Source organism: Paramacrobiotus metropolitanus, unplaced genomic scaffold (genome assembly GCF_019649055.1).
Source record: "Paramacrobiotus metropolitanus isolate TYO unplaced genomic scaffold, Prichtersi_v1.0 Parri_scaffold0000169, whole genome shotgun sequence".
NCBI lineage: Eukaryota > Metazoa > Tardigrada > Eutardigrada > Parachela > Macrobiotidae > Paramacrobiotus > Paramacrobiotus metropolitanus.
The window spans coordinates 43397-62847 of NW_026570389.1; the positions used below are offsets into that span (position 1 = coordinate 43397).

The 19451-nt window shown below is 48.1% G+C and overlaps 4 protein-coding genes across 8 annotated transcripts; 2 read left to right on the forward strand and 2 right to left on the reverse strand.

Moving 5' to 3' along the window:
• Positions 1-4705: 4705 nt before the first annotated feature.
• On the reverse strand, positions 4706-6974 carry LOC129600278 (uncharacterized). Its single transcript, XM_055498751.1, has 8 exons — positions 6791-6974; positions 6201-6323; positions 5825-6133; positions 5628-5753; positions 5411-5572; positions 5236-5340; positions 5056-5175; positions 4706-4979 (listed from the first exon to the last, which is right to left on the reverse strand). The coding sequence occupies exons 1-8, from the start codon at positions 6950-6952 to the stop codon at positions 4878-4880; spliced, it is 1209 nt and encodes a 402-aa protein (XP_055354726.1). The 5' UTR covers positions 6953-6974; the 3' UTR covers positions 4706-4877.
• A 574-nt stretch (positions 6975-7548) lies between these two features.
• On the forward strand, positions 7549-9833 carry LOC129600277 (uncharacterized). Its single transcript, XM_055498750.1, has 8 exons — positions 7549-7840; positions 7954-8076; positions 8146-8448; positions 8557-8679; positions 8748-8912; positions 8978-9094; positions 9220-9339; positions 9421-9833. Exons 1-8 carry the CDS (start codon positions 7679-7681, stop codon positions 9532-9534), a joined length of 1227 nt encoding a protein of 408 aa, XP_055354725.1. The 5' UTR covers positions 7549-7678; the 3' UTR covers positions 9535-9833.
• A 911-nt stretch (positions 9834-10744) lies between these two features.
• On the forward strand, positions 10745-15808 carry LOC129600276 (uncharacterized). Of its 2 annotated transcripts, none has more exons than XM_055498748.1 (8): positions 10745-11012; positions 12962-13096; positions 13163-13471; positions 13530-13655; positions 13715-13876; positions 13959-14063; positions 15193-15312; positions 15386-15808. In XM_055498748.1, exons 1-8 carry the CDS (start codon positions 10842-10844, stop codon positions 15482-15484), a joined length of 1227 nt encoding a protein of 408 aa, XP_055354723.1. In that variant the 5' UTR covers positions 10745-10841; the 3' UTR covers positions 15485-15808. The 2 variants fall into 2 exon arrangements, with proteins under 2 accessions (XP_055354723.1, XP_055354724.1); XM_055498749.1 differs by having other exon boundaries at positions 12974-13096.
• Positions 15809-16014: 206 nt separating this feature from the next.
• On the reverse strand, positions 16015-18445 carry LOC129600279 (TATA box-binding protein-like 1). 4 transcript variants are annotated; one of them, XM_055498756.1, is made up of 5 exons: positions 18085-18445; positions 17688-17851; positions 16868-17037; positions 16633-16727; positions 16015-16567 (listed from the first exon to the last, which is right to left on the reverse strand). In XM_055498756.1, exons 3-5 carry the CDS (start codon positions 16984-16986, stop codon positions 16356-16358), a joined length of 426 nt encoding a protein of 141 aa, XP_055354731.1. In that variant the 5' UTR covers positions 16987-17037; positions 17688-17851; positions 18085-18445; the 3' UTR covers positions 16015-16355. The 4 variants fall into 4 exon arrangements, with proteins under 4 accessions (XP_055354731.1, XP_055354730.1, XP_055354729.1 ...); XM_055498755.1 differs by having other exon boundaries at positions 17688-17863; XM_055498754.1 differs by having other exon boundaries at positions 17688-17915.
• Between the last annotated feature and the right edge of the window lie 1006 nt (positions 18446-19451).

Consider the following 19451-nt stretch of genomic DNA (forward strand, 5'->3'; position numbering starts at 1 on the left):
TTAGGAGCGGCCAAGCTGGAAGCTCTCGTGACGGGCCAGTGCATCGGCGAGGCGCTGAACACAAGCGCCGACTTCGAGGAATCGGAGGACAGTTATCTCTACAACTACACCTGTCCCGTCCAGGTACGCAAGAGCACATTCATGTTGTTGTTGCTGGCGCTTGTCTGACTCCGCGTGATGGCTGCTGGCAGGGCTGTCTGGTCAGTCACTCCGCGCGACTACATGCTGTGGCACATCGGCGCCGACCACGAAAATGACTGGAATGTTCAAGCGGTGAATGTTCAGTGACGACACCCGCGGAAGGCTTGTTTGTCCATGCCAACAGCGATTCTCGATTTCTCGCTCACAGACTAATGCAGGCTCCTTTCTCACGCACGGAATGGAGCGTGGACGGCCTTTTCCCTTGGCTGAGTTTTTTCCGTACGTTTTCTGTGGTCCGTTATGTCGTTGTAATTTGTCGAGCTTTTCGCTTTTTTTAGACTGACGCTGCTCAGACTGGTCGAATGAATATTCGCTTTTCTTGAGACAAAACTGATGTTAGTTATGGCAAAAGCCATAAAAATATTTAATAGTACAAAACGCAAGCCCAGGCATACCATTTCTCAGTTAAAATTGACAGTTAAAAAAGCTTACTGGCTTAGTTGATTGTTATACGAAAGCGGAAGGATTTCTTCATGCAGAAAGATAATTCCATGGAGCAAGTTATTAATGAGTTCAGCAGGTGGGTTTATTCCGCAACCACGGTATTATTACTGTCTCAAATCCATTTCGCTGCAGCCGAAAAGGGAATCCTGACTAAATTGTCAGAACAAGGAATTGATGCACTTGATCAGTATATTACTTTTGGTTCGACCGGACTTTGCTGCTCGTAAGCCGCAATGAGGTTCTGTATTCACAAAAGCGAGCCATTCCCGGTGTGGTGTTAAGGTCGATCTGGCAGTCCGTAGCGAAAGTGGCGCAACGGGTAAAAAAAGGTGCACAACCAGCATTCTTGTAGGTGTAGTGGCGATAGTACGGTATTTTTTGATTGTATGCACATTTTATTTTAAACTCGTACAAGCAAATGCCCATTAAAAACTTAGACTCAAGTAGTTAAAAGCTGAACAATAAAACAACTTCTCTAGCGGATTCTGTCCTGGGGACGGTCGGGTGTTTTCGAGAGTTAGAAGAGTTATTTTACTTGTTCTAATTATTTGGGTTTTAAAGTTTGAATGTAAATGGCATCGGCTTGTGCAAGTTGACAATAAACTTAACCAGGAACTCCTCTAGCTCTTTTGGTATTTGTGCGACCCATAAGACCGGTCACCCGCTGGCAACTACTACCCACTGAGTACCCAAACATGATTCATCCCGTTATCAATTTCCTAAGCTTCTCCTTATTAATAGGTTCCGCATGCTTTTTTTACAGCAGGATGCTGAATGATCATAGCTAGGATCCGTACGAGGTAAATCGAATTTGTTTTGAAGAGTCGCCACTCTGCATCATGGTGGATATTAGTGCACAACCAGCATTCTTGTAGGTGTAGTGGCGATAGTACATTTTTTTGATTGTATGCACATTTTATTTTAAACTCGTACAAGCAAATGCCCATTAAAAACTTAGACTCAAGTGCCAAAAGCTAGAACAAATAAAACAACTTCTCTAGCGGATTCTGTCCTGGGGACGGTCGGTGTTTTCGAGAGTTAGAAGAGTTATTTTACTTGTTCTAATTATTTGGGTTTTAAAGTTTGAATGTAAATGGCATCGGCTTGCGTTGACAATAAACTTAACCAGGAACTCCTAGCTCTTTTGGTATTTGTGCGACCCATAAGACCGGTCACCCGCTGGCAACTACTACCCACTGAGTACCCAAACATGATTCATCCCGTTATCAATTTCCTAAGCTTCCTTATTAATAGGTTCCGCATGCTTTTTTACAGCAGGATGCTGAATGATCATAGCTAGGATCCGTACGAGGTAAATCGAATTTGTTTTGAAGAGTCGCCACTCTGCATCATGGTGGATATTAGTGCTTAGTCGTGCATTTCAGCTTATGTTCCACATGTAACCAATGACCGGCGCGAGTTCCGTCACAAAGATGTACAGGCTGACAAAGTGGAATCTTGTCGGGTTATCAACCGGCTGGGCCACAGCACTCCAGATCGCTCGTCTCCTCCGGGGGAAAGTCAGGCTGCGCGCCATGCGTATGTACTCCGTGTTTCTGCAACAAAAGGACTAGCCGGTAAAATGAACATGAATCCATAGCGTGATGGAGGGATGAATTATAACTGGTTGGTGGTGGTGTCCAGGTCTTATCGGTCGTACTAATACTACCGCAACAAAATTGTAAAGTAGCCGATCTGGCTGCTGGTCCAGTGGGTTGGCGCGTTGACCGTACCACGAAGCGTGGGCTGTTGGGATGAAAGGTTGGCACGGCCGGCAACGATGCTGGTCGAAGACGCTCTTTACTGACGTAACACAATTACTGAACGTAACCACGGAAGTTCACGGCATGTTTAATGACAAGGCAATGCAAAACAGGGATCAAGTTTGGGGCAAGAGTTTAACAAGCGGAACAAGCTGATGCAAGCTGTAACAAGCGAATGCAAGACTGAATTCTAGAAATGGTGAAGAAGAACAGCTAGCCGGTGAAATGGACAGAAATTCATAACGCATTGATGAATCCTTGCTGGGTGGTCTTATCGTTCGTACAAATACTATCGCTACAAAATCTACTCGTATTCAGCATGGACGGATCGAGCTTCCGATTCCATTGGAGAAAAGGTTTTAGAGTAAATCTGATTACAGATTCAGAATCAGCGAATTTTTTTGATCTAGAAAATTATTGGAGAAACCCAAAAAAACCAGTGGTTCTCTTCCCCCTTTTGCAGGTACCTCGCTACCCCATCACGTGGCGGTTGCCATGTCGCGGAGGGGGTTACTTGTTTTTGGAAGGGGAAGGTGTCGTTTTGGTTTCTTTAAAAAAGTAATCTCAGATTAAGAATCAGCGCATTTTTCTGTCATAGAAACATAGTCCCATTTTTGAAAAAAAATTTGACGCCCCCGAGGGGCGCCAAGTGCCCAAATTCGTTGACAGAGCTGTAAGCGGAGAAGCGGCTCTCGTACAGCGACAAAATCTTTCAAATGATTTCAACGTATTGCGCCGTGGTGCAGTGGTACTGCCTACGCGGATCTAACGACATTGCCGGGCTTCGATTCCCCCATCGGCGCCTTTTTCAGCCGTTTCTCGGTTTCCCTCGGATTGCGCCCTGCTTAGATGGTAGCAGATCACGGTTCGATCACGGACCTATGGTATGAGACTGGTGTGCTAACGTCGAACGGGAGGAACAGAGCAACAACGAATAAAAGGATAAAATGAATGGAGGATGCGGTGAGCCGGAGCCGCCGCTTGAAGGATCGCTTCATCACGCTACGAGGACGTAGCGAAAGCTGCAAAGGGGGTGTGAGCGGAGAAGCGGCTCACGTACAGCGATAAAGTCTTTCAAAGGATTTCAACGTATTGCGCCGTCTTGCAGTGGTACTGCGGCTAGGCGCCGGCTACTGCCTACGCGGATCTAACGACGTAGCCGGGGTTCGATTCCCCCATCGGCGCCTTTTTCAGTCGTTTCTCGGTTTCCCTCGGACTGCGCCCTGCTTAGAGAGCACATTCATAATTTTTTTTAGAACAGAATCGGAATCCGCGCACTCGATTTAGCCAAAAAACAATTCTGAAAGTGGGAGACTACGTATTTCTTTGTTGAGAATATCGCGACCGCCCAAGGTGGCGGTCATGCATGACCCTTGGGGGCGACAAATTTTTTTCGAAGATCGGAATACGTTTCTATAACAGAAAAATGCGCTGATTCCGGATCTGGGATGAGTTTTGTAAAGAAACCAAAACGACACCTTCCCCTTTCAAAAACAAGTCACCCCCTCCGCGACAGGGCAACCGCCACGTGAGGGGGTAGCGAGGTACCTGCAAAAGGGGGAAGAGAACCACTGGTTTTTTTTGGGTTTCTCCAATAATTTTCTAGATCAGAAAAATTCACTGATTCTGAATCTGTAATCAGATTTACTCTAAAATTTTTTTTCCAATGGAATCGGGAGCTCGATCCGTCCATGGTGTTCAGTATGCTGTTTGTATGTTGAAGAATTCGGTGCAGCATTTTTAACCGTTACGCCACTCTCCTTAATTTCACCCCGACGGCCCGACCCACCCACCCTCGGTACCTCTTACCTTTACACCACACCGGGAAGGAATCAGTTTTGTCCATACAAATCCTTGTTACGGCAAAACGAGCAGTGGAGTCTGGTCTAAACAAAATCAATGTAAATAAGTGTACGAGTTTCGATTAATTCGATTGCTTTGTTCGGCACAACTTAGTCAGCTGTCACTTTATCAGCTGTAGCGGAAAAGGTTTTGCTACAGTACGTAATCGTGGATGCGCAATAAACCCAGATGCTAACTGTACAGCTCAATGGAACTTTCTTTCTGCACAGAACAACTAGTGTGTTACATTTGTACGACTCTGAGCTAACCAGCAAGAAAGAGTTTTTCAATGTCTACATTTTAATCGAGAAATCAGAAATGGTGTGTTTTATGGTGGTTGCCAGTAAAACTAACATCCTTTTTCATTCAAGTACAGCGAATTTCTGACCCGTCGGAGCAACGTCTAAAAAACGAACAGCTCGACTAAAAATGGGCATACAACGACATAACGGACCACAGAAAAAGTCCCAAGAAAAAGTGTACAAACAAATCAGCAAAAGGCAGTCCATTGCGTAAAAATGGATCGTGCATCAGCATGTCAGCGAGAAACTGAGGATCGACAGGTGGAAACTCGACTGGCCTTGGCCTGGACAGATAGCGCCATTGAGCGGTCTCCCACGGGTGTCCTTACTGATCAACCACCGCTTGAAGTGTATTCCAGTCCTTCTCGTGGTCGGCGCCGATGTGCCACAGCATGTAGTCGCGCTCGGAATGACTGACCAGACAGCCCTGCCGTGAATATCACGCGGGTCCGATGAGCGCCAGCAGGTGATTTAATTCCGTGCATGAATACGCTCTTGCTTACCGGGACGGGGCAGGTGAAGTGGAAGAGGTAGCTGTCCTCCGATTCCTCGCTGTCCACGCTGGTGTTCACCGCCTCCCCGATGCACTGCCCCGTCACCTGGGCTTCCAGCTTGGCGCGTCCCTAACAAACAGACGACTCAGTCATACCGCACCAAAATTGCCAGTTGCCACAACTACCAACCTGCAGGGCGGTCTCCGTATACTCCGCGCCGAACAGCTGCGGATGCACGGCCTTGATGTGGCTGTCCATCATGTCGTACAGCGAAAACACCTGGACAGGGCACTCCTGCCGACAAACAAAGCAAAACAGACAGCCTCAACCAGCCGCTGAGGCTCGAGCGCAACCTGCCACGTACCGCGTCGGCGCAGGCGTGATACACTTGGGTGGGCAGCGGCACGCAACGCTGCCGATGCTGCATTATCAGATGCGCGTGCATCCAGTGCGACGACTCTAGCAGCCGGCCTGCGTCAGTTGCTGCACACGCGTCGATCTTGCACACATACTTCACCCGACCATTCTGCACAACAATGGCTCATTTTCATGCACTTGGTGACGAACTGCAATGCTCTAACCTGATCAACGCGGGTGGGGATGACGATCCTGTCGGCGATGATCTGGCTGGGCCACAGGATGCGCAAATTACTCGTGCCCTCCGGGAACGTCTCGCTCCTGGCCGTGCGCAGCAACTCCCGGTACTTCTGCACACACAGCCAGATTTACGCTGTAAATGCTGATCTACCAGACACTGTGAATCTGTCATGTAGCTCACCTCGCCGCACTTCTTGCTGCGCTGCTTGTACAGCGCCTCCATGACGCGCTCCTTGTAGTGCGGATGGCGCTCGCGGATGTGGTTAGGCAACAAGTCACCGAAGGGGTCGAACCGCACGAACGGACAGTCGGCGCCGTCGTTGACCTCGGCCGGACACGGACAGACGAAGTTCAGCTGGACGTTGTGCATTCCGTGGACGCCCTCCAAGTGCGCCTTCAGCCCCTGCGGCATGCCCGCGCGGAATTTAACACAGGCCTCCGTGGCGCCCTCTTTCAGCCCGAACGGACAGCGCAGGGGATCGAACAACGACTAGGGTAAAGCGGAAAGCGTTGGGGAATAAGGGATCTTGCAAACGAGTGTACGGCAATCAACACACCCGAATGGTCCCCCTCATCAACACATGCGTGGCGCGCTGGGACACCCGCACAAGCATCTCGTTGGAAACGCCCCTGCCATGCACAACCTCCCGGTCCGGACGCCCCACCGCCTCACAAAACTCCTGCATATTAGATTATACCATTAATATAATAATATTATCATTGCTACGCAAGCAGACAACCCCAGAGCGAGTCAGATCAAAAAGTAGTAACGTAAACTGCTAACTGTAGTATACAGGAGACACGTAGTATTCGTAAAAGGTTAAGGCCTGGAGTCCTGGAGGCTGGCAGTTTCTTGCGATGTGACGATCTAAAGCGGATTCTTCATTCTCAACTGAGTGAACTGACCACTCTGCTGCATGCCAGCCAGGCACTTCCTGACGCAAGATGCCTCATATTTACCCCGAAAGCTGGATACAGCAATGCAGCAATACTCAGCAGCAGCGCTATAATATCGCACTCAACTGTAATTTCACCGAAAGATTTTCCACAGTACTGAGATATTGGGAAATAAGTACCACATATTTCAACAGTGCTCTTCTGCAGCACAACGTTCGCTCGGTAGGGGAACTTATCGCAGCTCACTCACCAGTTCTCCCTTTTCGTTGGCGCTTGCTGGTTCCTGGTGCTTCTCTACAGACTGTACTGGGTCCCTCTCTGGAGTCTTTTCAGGCGACATGCTACCGTCACTGCCCGAGCAGTGCTGGCTCTCCGAAGACCGTCGCGGTTGGTAGGGCGCCGGCCAAGGCATCTCGCAGGACCAACGAAGAAAATAGCGCCAGTAAAGTTAAAAAAGTACAATAACAACAGCTGCAACACCTCTCCAAAACAGAGAAAGCTCCGGTGAATGTATATCGTACTCACAGTCCAATCTCACACACGGTTGACTGCCGCCTGAGGATGCAGTAACACCAACAGCTGGCTTTTTATGGAGCAAATAAGCAGGGCGCTATCCACTGGAGCTACTAAACAACTGCTAGGCGCTAGCATAACGGCAGATAATAAATTTTAAAAGATTAAAAAAATAAAACAGCAAGCACAAGTTGCGTTGTATTTCGCCTTATTTTCGCGTATGCACTTTTTGTTATGTTGGTGGGCCATGGTTGCTTTTGCCCAATAAAGAAAAGTTGACACTTGACACTTGCTTGACAGTTGACAAGAGAAAAAAGTAAGCCTGCGCTGTGACTGCAAGCCGTAGGCGGCTGGCCGGGAGCCCTACCACGCGGGCACGGTGTAGCCAGGGCGCACCTACTTGACTGAGTCAAGTTGACTCACTCATCTCATCTGCACGGATTGCCACAGAACGATCAAGCAACGAGAAGCAAGCTGCGAGTGCGAACGCGAAAATCTCACAGTCACAGACTCCATTATATTATCGCAACGTTGTAATGAGTCTGACATTCACTGAAGTTTTCTGTTTTGTTGTTGTAACTTTTCGTAATTTACGTTGTGTACTTTTCTTCGTTGGCCCTGCGAGATGCCTTGGCCTGTACCCAATCGACCCCGACGGTCTTCGGAGAGCGACTATTGCTCGGCTAGTGACGGTAGCATGCCACCTGAAAAGATTCCAGAGAGGGACCCAGCACAGTCTGTACAGGAGCGGCCGGAGCCAGCGAGCGCCAACGACAATGGGGAATTGGTGGGTAAACTGCGGGAGGCTCCTGTTGTGTCGAGAGTGGTACACGAAACGGGCAAATATCGTGTTCCCTCTTATAAACTGTAAGCCCTGTCATCTGTTTTGATTATCTCCAGGCGTTTTGTGCGGCTGTGGGGCGGCCGGACACGGAGACCGTGCCTGGCGTCTTCGTGCTCAACGAGCTGATGACACGTGTGTCCGACAGCGACACGCACGTGTTGATCAGGGGCACCATCGAAGTGAGTCGTTACTAATTTTACCCGCTGACTGGCCCGATTTGTATGCTCCTGAACACCTTACGTCTGCAGTCCATGGTCGATCCGCTTCGCTGTCCGTTGGGGTTTGAAGAAGGCGCCTTGGAAGCCTGCGTGACTTTCTACGCCGGCATGCCTGTGGGGCTGAAAGCGCATTTGGAGACGGTCCACGGAATGCACAACGTGAACCTGGCCTGTCCCTGTCCAGCTAAATTCAACGGCGGTGTCCACTGTGATTACGTGCAGTTCGACCCGGTCGGCTACTTTTTGCCTAGCCACATCCGAGAACGCCATCCGCAGTACAAGGAGCGTATGATAGACGCGCTGTGCAAACAGGAGAATAAGAAAACCGGCGAAGTAAGAGAGGAGAATGAAAAGAACAGTCCAGTCAGCTGGCTCAACATGGTGTCTTGTTGCGGCCGCTTTCTTCTTATTTATAAATCAGCGCCTGGTGTATTGTTGCAGAAGCACCGGGAGTTCATCCGCACGGCCAGGACCAAGACCTTCCCGGAGTGGACCGGCGATTCCGCTCGCTTGTGGCCGAGTCAGATTATGGCCGACAGGATCGTCATCCCCACCCGGGTGCTGGTCAGTGCAACCTTCGAGCATTGAACATGTGCGTGCATTTATATTCTGTGAAAAATATTTTTTTGCAGGACGGGCAAGTGAAGTACGTCTGCAAGATCGACGTGTGCGCCACCAGTGACGAAGGCCCGGGCCGGCTGCTGGACTCGTCCGGCCGACTGCACGCGCACTTGATGATGCAGCACGGGCGGCGTTGCGCGAACCCCACCCAAATCTATCACGCCTGCGCCGACCCGGTACGTGCTTTTCCTTGTGTTGATGTGATTTTGTTGCAAGCGGGGGAGTCGGTTGTGTTGTGCAGGAGTGCCGGGAGCAGCTGTTCGATGCTGACCACATGATGGAGACGCACATCCGGGCCGTGCATCCGCAGCTGTTCAACGCCGGCCAGCCCGTGCTGTACTCGGAGGCCGCCCAGAAGGTTTCTGCTCATGAGTTTTCTTAGGTCATTCTTATGGTTTCTTAGGTTTTCTTAATTAAGCCTTTCTGTGTAAGAAAACTGGTGCTATCTGTCGAGTGTGGGTTCGTTAATAGTCTGTTGGTTAGGCTCGAGCCCGACTGGAAGCGCTCGTGATGGAGGAGAGCATCGGGGAGGCGCTGAGCAGCAGCGTCGATTCGGAAGAGACAGCGGATACTTTTCTCTGCAACTACGACTGTCCCGTCCAGGTACCGGCGTTGACTGTTGTGATCTGTTCCTTTTACCATTAGCGGAATTAATCTCTACTAGCCTGCTTGGTTTTTCTGTAGGGCTGCGAGGTGAATTATGACGAGCGCGATTATATGCTGTGGCACATCGCCGTCGATCACGAGGACGAGTGGAATGCCGTCGCTCGGCATGACAACGATCAGGCGGTCGTGTAGCTGCGGCGCCTGTCGCACTACGGGAATCGGTGTCGTATAGGGTGGTGGTGTTACCGGTTACGATGGCTCATTAGTTGTACTAAGTCTCTCGCAGCGGGCGGCACAGATTGTCTGTTGTGTCCCCATGTTGTTTCTCACTTTCTCGCTCACATACCGGCACTCTTCTCCTAGCAGCTGCTTGTTCCTTTCACCGGATATTTTGCACATTGTTATTGTTAGAAGTTTGCTTTTTTGTCAGTATATTCGCCGCGCTTTCGTTATTCCATATTGTCAGACTGTTTGCCTTTTGCGGCAACGAAGTAAATACTAATAGCGTGCGAAAATCAGCAATACATAGCAAGATTTACATAGCCGCTCAAAGCCCAGGGCATGTGAACGATTTCCTGGAGCTGGAAGCAGCCTGATTTCCTTTGGAATTCACTTTCCTGTCTAAGATAAATATTCTCTCACCATCAACGTCTTAGCTTAGCTGAAAAATCAGATGATTACAGTAAGTACTCTTAGCTGAAAAATCAGTTATCAGATGATGGCGATGGCCGCGATGCAAAGACTTCCGGCGCTGGAGGCAATTGCAACCCCCCGGTATGGCGGTGTCATGCTCATATCCAAAAAGTGTTTGAAAATTGGAATTCTTAGAAGGGCGGACGCCTGCGACAGGAGAACACTGCTGATTTTATAAATGAAATTTACATACGAAATTCTGAATTTACCGAAGATACTGAAGAAATAAAAATCTGCCGATGACGGGACTCGAACCCGTGCCAGCTGCGTCTGTAGCCGTCCGTCTTACCACTGATCCACACCGGCTGCATTATTCAATCTTCTTAAGATTTTAGCGCACTGTGCGACTGCCTATCAAAATGGAAATTCCCATTCATTTCTTTTTGATTGTCGTCAAGAAAAATCACTTTTTCATCATTTGCTAGGAGTAAATTCGGTTAAAGAAACCATTCCAAATTGTAAATACGTCGTTTAAAAGCAGACTGATGCACAACCAGCCGAACACACATCACGACAGCTAGAAAAAATTAATGCGATCCAATATAAAAAGATTAAATTACTGTATTATAATGCCAGAGCGCGCAATGCCAGCCGCCTATGGCTGCAGTCGTCCTACTTGACTCATAGCCACGGCCCACAGATCACCGACTGCACCCTCAACGCTCAAGTAACGAGGAGCAAGTTGCGAACGCGAAACGGTCTTGACGCTGTATTAACATTCGCTGAAGTTCCTTTGCTTTTTTCACTTTTTTGTTGTAATTTCTTCTCACTTTACGCGTGTGGCTTTCTTTTGTTAGCCTTTCGAGATGCCGTGGCCTGCGTCAGAGAGACTCCGACAGACTTCGGACAGCGACTATCACTCCGCGAGTGACGGTAGCTTATCGCCTGAACACACTGAGGAGATAAGCCCAGATGCCTCAGCACAGCCTGCACAGAAACCCCAGGAGCCAGCAAACGCCAACGAAGACGGAGAACTGGTGAGTGGGTTACCCGGGTGCGAGAGTTTCCTCATCCTGTCATTCGCCAGTGTGAACTATATGTACAGAATTTCAGGTTGTGCTCGAGAGTCGAGAGAAACTTTTACGTAAATAAATATAACATTGTACTCTGTAGGACTAACAAATTTTTTCGATGACAAATAATATTGTTTAATATTCTTACAATTTCGCTACATCTGCATAGACAACCTCTAAAATTCTGACAAAATTCTAAACTGCTGAAATTAAATTTCCTAGTACTTATTCCGCAGCATTTTGCCTTGAGCAGCATGAGCGGTGAGTGCTCGTTCAGTGAAACTCCATTGATTCGGATTTTTTGGTTTTTTTTATTTCACAAACCGCGGTAACAACACAGTTTAAGTTTAGTGTATCAGAAATCAGAGTGACATAATAATTCGGAATTTGCGCTTCGAACTTTCAGTAATACGAACCAGACTACCAGTTATCTTGCTTGCTATTATCCAGGAATTCTTCTTATTATCCAGTAATCCAGTTACTTCTCTTTTGCAGTTTTGCTTGCTAATTTCTAACTAGTCTGGAATATTTTGCCTGCCGTTTAACCCAGATAATTTTTAGTTTTGAAGTTTAATGTGTCCACAACAGTGCCACACATGAAACCGATGAAAATTTAAGATGATGAAGAGGACAGTTAGAGAACAGGGCGCAACGTTGAATTCCTTTGCGATTGCTCATTGCTGATTGCACTGCAATCAGCAATGAGCAATCGCAAAGGAATCATTGCAATCATTGCAGTACAGATACAGCGTTAAGGTCTAAGTGCTAACCAGCACAGCACCGTAGCGTGGTGCGGTTGCAGTAAGATCAGGCATCTTAGGGCCGGAAGTGGCTGGCTGGCATGTGAAATATAGGGCGGTCAATTGCTAACGACGAGTCCGCGTTTAGACCGTCACAGCGCACGAAATTTTTAGGCCTTTACATTTGTAAAAAACTAAGTGTCCTGTATAAGCTTCAGTTACCAGTTGCATTTTATGTCACTCCTTTTTTTGACCACACTTGTGGTCCTTCTGGGCTGTATGCTCTTGGGCCGTAATAATAATGGTGGAGGTCAATTACATTTGGGTAACCGTTGCGCGTAGGGTAACGGTGGAACGCGTAAAAAATTACGGATGAGTCAGCAAAAAATGAAATGACAAATAAGAAGACGAGTAAGTTTGCGTGCCAGGGTGGAAATTGACCATCCAAGTGTAAAAAAGTTATCGTTTAATACAGCTCCTCTGTGATTCAGACTGGATCTTTTCTCGATATGAAAACAGTAATCTAATTGAAACTTAATAATATTATGGATTACGAGTGTGCAACATAATATTATCTTTTGTTATTATTCTGGTATGGCACCGACGAAAAAAACGGTGAGACAAAAAAATTATCAGTCTGATCTTGAGTTGGCATCAGGCCTCTTAGCCACCTTTGGTTTTATGGGTCCTCGCTTCTTCTTCGCGGGGACGTCCTCTTAGGAGATGTCATAATGGCACAGTACGTGATCAAAAAATAATAATTACGACTTACAGCACTTGTGTTCAGCAATGCGATCTCGATATGATGATGACAAAAATACACCAAATAAAAATCGTAAACAATAATAGCACAACAGCTTCTAAAGAGAAATAATTTTGTACGTCAAGCCAACAATTAAAATTCTTCAGAACTTCGAAAATTTTGCTGATCGGTGCGCGTAAGTAGTTTGGGTAATGGTTGCGCTTCGACGTCGAAGCGCAACGCTTACGCGGACAAGTAAGCCAAAAACCCATCCCAGATTTCGCGATTACCAATCAGAATGTTTACTTGATTACGCGCTGTTACGTCACACTTTTTACGCGTTTTTCCGTTACCCGACGCGCAACGGTTACCCAAATGTAATTGACCTCCACCAATAATAATAATAATAATAACAATAATATTAATAATAGTATCTTGTGCAGGAGTTTTGTGAGGCGGTGGGGCGACCGGACCGGGAGGTTGTCCCTGGCAAGGTGGTTTCCAACGAGATGCTTGTACGGGTCTCCAAGCGCGCCACGCATGTGTTGATGCGGGGGACAATTGGGGTGAGTTGACTGCCTCGCATTCGTTTATATTTCCCCTTATCCTTGACGTCCTCCGCCCTGTTCTAGTCACTGGTCGACCCCCTGCGCTGTCCGTTCGGACTTGAAGAGGGCGCTGTGGAGGCCTGTGTCACCTTCCGCGCGGGCATGCCGCAAGGGCTGAAGGCGCACTTGGAGCGCGTCCATGGAATGCACAAGGTGCAGCTGAATTTCGCCTGTCCGTGTCCGGCCGAGTTCAACGACGGCGCCGACTGTCCGTTCGTGCAGTTCGACCCCTTCGGAGACATTTTGCCTGACCACATCCGCGAGCACCACCCCGTATACAAGGAGCGCGTCATGGAGGCGCTGTATAAACAACGCAGCAAGAAGTTTGGGGAGGTTAGTAATCTCCACCATCTCAGTGTCTGGTTGATCAGCATCAATGGCACGATTGCAGAAGTACCGCGAGTTCCTGCGCACGGGCAAGAGCCAGACTTTTCCGGAGGGGACGAGTAATCTGGGCAGCCTGTGGCCCAGCCAGATCATCGCCGACAGGATCATCATCCCCACCCGTGTTGATAAGGTCTGTGCGGGTTATTTCATTTCGTCACACAGTGCGTAAATTTGGGAAATGTTATACAGAATGGGCAAGTGCAGTACGTCTGCAAGATCGACGCGTGTGCCGCCAAGAAGGACGGCCATCAAATCCCTTCCTCCTACCACATGTTTGCGCATTTGATGATGCAGCACCGCGGGCGGTGCGCCGCGCTTGCCACCCAAGTGTACCACGCCTGCGCCGACCCGGTACGTGCCTCATCATGCATATTATTGTCCTGTTGGAGATCGGGAACACTCCAAAATGGTGAGTCTGTTACTGTGTGTGCAGGAGTGCCTTGTGCAGCTGTTCGAGCCCTACCACCTGATGGACAGCCACATCAAGGCCGCGCATCCGCACCTGTTAGGCCTGGCGTACAAGGAGACCGCCCTGCAGGTTGGTCATTTTGGCTATACGTATACGCGTACACGGTTGTCCGGTAATTTCTGTCGGCAAGGTACCGCGACCGTGGAGTTGGCCACGTCACTGCATTTATCGGGTTGCTTAACTGCGTTCTGCCGTTAAATTGTCGCTTACTACACCGACACCGACCGTTTTCAGCCCGCCTTCCGCCAGACAGTTATGTGAGCGGAGAAGCGGCTCACGTAAAGCGACAAAATCTTTCAAAGGATTTCAACGTATTGCGCCGTGGTGCAGTGGTACTGCCTACGCGGATCTAACGACGTAGCCGGGGTTCGATTCCCCCATCGGCGCCTTTTTCAGCCGTTTCTCGGTTTCCCTCGGATTGCGCCCTGCTTAGATGGTAGCAGATCGTGGTTCGGTACGTCCACTTCGCCTATGAGACTAGTGTGCTAACCTCGAACGGGAGGAACAGAGCAAAAACGAATAAAAGGATAAAATGAATGGAGGATGCGGTGAGCCGGAGCCGCCGCTTAAAAGGATCGCTTAGTCTCGCTACGAGGACGTAGCGAAAGCTGCAAAGGGGGTGTGAGCGGAGAAGCGGCTCACGTAAAGCGACAAAATCTTTCAAAGGATTTCAACGTATTGCGCCGTGGTGCAGTGGTACTGCCTACGCGGATCTAACGACGTAGCCGGGGTTCGATTCCCCCATCGGCGCCTTTTTCAGCCGTTTCTCGGTTTCCCTCGGATTGCGCCCTGCTTAGAGTTACTATTATTCTCATTAAAACTAGCGATGGTGGCGAACCACATTATTGCACGAGCGCGAGCGCCAATGCCACTGGGAAATGGTATTGGGATTGTGGAATTGGAAAAGCGTGACGTACGCTCTTCGTGGCGTCAGGCAAATTTTATGCTCTGGACGAAGACTTACTGCAGCAGCTCGCGCTTCGCGCTCGGTGCAAATTAATTAATTATCTGGCGTACAGCAAGCCACCAGCCAGCCCAATGCATGTACTCTGTGTTTAAGCAGGGTGACGTGGCGCGACGTAGTACGGATTTACGCGTAACACATCAATTTTTGTATTTCGCTGTATTGATGCGTCAGAAATTAGCGGACAAGTTTGTACAATTTTGACTTGTTAGGACTGAGCCGTTTGTTTGGTAGGAACGCGCCAAGCTGGAAGCTCTCGTGAGGGGGCAGTGCATCGGGGAGGCGTTGAACACTAGCGTGGACAGCGAGGAATCGGAGGACAGCTACCTCTTCCACTTCACCTGCCCCGTCCAGGTAAGCGCAGCTTCATGCACGCAGTTCAAGCAATTGCTGGCGCTCGTCTGACTCACGTCATTGTCACTGGCAGGGCTGTCGGGTCTGTCATTCCGAACGCGACTACATGCTGTGGCACATCGGCGCTGACCACGAGAAAGACTGGAATGTTCAGCCGGTGAATGATCAGTAACGACACCCGGGTCCGTGCCACCGCCGACCGCGCCTCCCCCTTCTGTCGATTCTCAATTTCTCGCTCACAGCCTGATGGTGGATCCATTTTACGGAATGGACTGCCTTTTCCCTTTGGCTGTTTTTTTTTTGATATTTTTTCTTATCACTTTTTCTGTAGCGCGTTAGGGCGTTGTATGTCCATTTTTGTCGAACTGTGTTGTTCTTTGAGAGTGGTAAAAAAATTGCTATGGAGTACTTGGAACAAAACTGATATTGCTGTAGTTTAACAGGCAACAGCCATAAAATAATCACACTTCTCTGTCAAAATAATTTGGACATTAAAAAGAAGCCTGTTTCAATATGGTACCGACGTTATACGATTTGTTCTGTGCCGAAAGATAATGATTCTAAATGTTCCATTTATTTTCATTCTAATAATTGCAGTATTAAGGAAATAACGAGCTTCTGGATTTGTTGTGAAACCACTGTTACAGCCTTTACAGGTAAGTACACCAGGGCAGCAAATCTTACAACTGATAAAGTGCCAATCCTGAGTAAAATGTGCAGAACAAAATAGAATTCATACAGTTGTTTCTAATAATTTTGTTTTCGACCGGACTTTAAAAGTATACGAGAAAAGCGTATCTTCAATAAATGATAGACCGACGTACTGTCAGTCTGCCAGCACATGTCTACTGGTAGCTGGCCGTGCTCGTGCAACACGGCAGCTACCCAAAATCAACACTCGGCAGCCATGTTTAAACGCAGTAAAATTGTAACCAATTTTCGCAGCAAACGTAACACACGAGAAAAACCAAATTTATTCAACGTGACTTGAATCTGCATTGAATTAACATCCGACTGATTCCGGTCACTCTGCTACCCTGCAGTCAGCAGTCGGCAGCCAGCTTGAGAGCCTTGAGCTCCGCCTGGAACTCGACCACCTCCGCGTCCGCCTCGCCGCTGGATAGACCGCGCTTCCGCCCCTTTCGCGCTCCCGAGGGCGTCCGCGACAGCTCGACGCTGTCCTTGGGCTTGCGGAACTCGTACAGCTTGGCGTAGATGCTGGCCAGGGTCTTGCGCGCACTCAACGCGTTCGGCGCTGTATTAGACATGAACAGACGCTTATTTAGCGTCGATGCTGCGACAGACTGTCAGGCAATTTACCAGTGATGGTGGTGTTGCCCGTCTGAAAGACCTGCATCTGGCCGCCCACTTCCGGCAGCTTCCACGAGGCCACCGGGTGCAGTTCCGGCTCACACCTGCATTAAGAAAGCGGCGCGTTTAATTAAAAACTCAATTAACTTGGGCCACAAATTAATACGTAAATAAAATTACTTCCGGTGTTGTATAAGAAATAAAATAAAATTATGAAACAAAAATACTGCGGCCGTGGACTCACTGGACTTCGTGCGGTAGGCGTCTTTGAGGAGGTCGATGCGGACGCCGAAGGGTAAAATACGCCACCGTCAGGCAGTTGATGACCTTGAAGAACTTGGCGCCGAAGCCGCACTTTTGCATCTTCGCGCACCACGCGCCGTGCTCCCGAATCAGAAATGCTCGTCTACTTCGCTACGAAAACCATAACATGATAACCGTGCTCCGTCAATAATAATCACTCCCAAAAATTTGTACACACAAGAAATTTGTAAGATAGGAAATTGTTTAAATATCAGGAATAAATATACGTATTAAAATTCAGAATGATAAGACTAAGTAACGAGTGCATTGTGCACAGTCCCTTATCATATTAATTGGGACAAATTCTTTATCTGATTGTATAATTATATAAGTAATGACGGTGAGTGGCGCTCGTCGATGTGCATATTATTGAAAAATAAATTTCACAAACAGCAACGAGTGTGTCGCAAGAGCGATGACCGCGATGTGGCTGCTGGTTAACTTTCTGGCGATATTAGATATGTTAATTTTTACATAATATATTGATTAAATATATTATATTCAAATGCATTAATTAAATATATTAATTTTTATATATTTAGATTAAATATTTTCAGCAAATCTGTATTCACTTGGTACTATACTGACGAAACTATGCACAGTACTATAATATCGAAATCAGAAATAAAGTAATCAGTGCCAAGATGTTTTGTTCCCTCGCTCTTCTGTACCGCCCTACCGATGTTCTTAGAATATCATTAAAACAATAACAAAAAAATACACCGAGATTAATTGCAGAAGAGCTTAGGTTCACCGTCTACCTGCAAAGGACGACGACGGGCATTCCCTTTGGCTTGTAGCGTGGCGACCCCCCGACCCCCTCTGCGTTCCTTCTCCGTTTTCACGTCATCGTCTGCGACTCTGCACTTCACGCGATGTCCTCACATCGGGCGGCATTGTCCTCGAACGTGATGAGTCCAAGGGCCTGGAACGTGAGCTATCACCGGAGAATGCAGTAAGGCCTCGGCCGAGTTTTGAACCGTACGTCGCTAGGGTATAGCAGCTCCACTGCACGAGGTGGCTTCGCAAACGGCTTTTGAAGGGGGAACCACCGCAAGCAGCTGCCTCGTGCGGTGGTGCTGTGATAACGTAGCGAGATACGGCTCGAATTTCAGCCGAGCCGTATTTGTAAGTGCAGTCCGCGGATCAGCTGAAAACCTTTTTCCTCTTAAACCATCAGATTTAGACGGATGACTGTCCCCACGCTTATGACGCAATTAGAAACGGAGGGTAAACAGTGAAACGGATCGAAATCGAAAATCATCGGATCCACAACTCGACGGCACTCTACCAAATCAGAATGATCATTTTGAAAACACATTCAAAAATGGTGGGCTAACTCCAGCAACCGCAATGAAGATGACGCATAAGTGGCCCAGAAAAAATGTTGTGACAACATTATAGGAAATGAGAAATCGGAATGCATTAAAGTTGAAACAACTTATTAAAAGTTGCTTAATCCTCTTTCCTTCATTTACAACTATCTGCTCAGTATTCGGCTCATGAATCATGAGTGTGCGATGAGTATTCAGATCCCGGTGTAAGCAGTTATACTTCGAATAACACTTCGAATCACGGTGAGTCTTGATCAGTGCTGCCATACTACCCCGTACCGGAAAAGGGATGGAAAAGGGAGGAGCTGCGCAGTAAACGAACGCGAATAACGAATGAACGATGGTAATTAGGGCGCACTGGAAGCACAGTAATGACGAGCGCTACCCATGGGTGGGCGCAGAAACATAGGTGTGAATAGTGACAAAACCGCACTTAGCGGCGATTACTCATACCACTGGCCTTTGTGATGATTCTGCAGTTGCAAATTGTCAGTTTCAGTCGTTGCAACGAACGAAAACTCGAAGACAATTTTTTTGGAAGAATTCGCTACAGTATTAGTTGCTCTTGGCAAAGTCTTCTTGAATCTCGCCCTACCCACAGACGTACAGAAATGGTAAGATAAACGTGCAGTAGATGGACCAAATCCTCTTGTATACCGTTTGACAGAAACTCCTTGCAGGCTGATTGTGAGCTGAGTGCCCCGGAAAGCTCATCGCCGTTTTTGAAGAACATGAAGACAGAGTCCCGCGAACTCTATACGAACAGTTATTTTCTGAACTATTTTGGAAAGTTCGCCCAGAAGGACTATGGACCCGGGTCGCGTGCAATTATTTCCACGTCTGCCCAGCACCATCTTGGACCCGATGACTACAGTAAGCGAAAATCATTGGAAACCGCGACAATTACATCACCTTCACTTTCGCACAGAACTGCATGTCGTTTGTAACCGTAGAAACTAGGGACGTGTGCATCGTGGTGTCTCCTCACGGAGCCGAGCAGCAAGCGGAATCCATCCCGACATGGATACACGAGTCGAAAGCCGGAAAAGTCCTAGTGAAAGACAGTTTGTCACCCACGGGATGCACACCTCAAGACATGTTGCAGTACGAATGCAGACGTCGAGCCGCCGGGGAGCAGCTGCTCGATCGCTTTCGGAACAAGGACATGCGGAACCAGATGATTAGCTACGG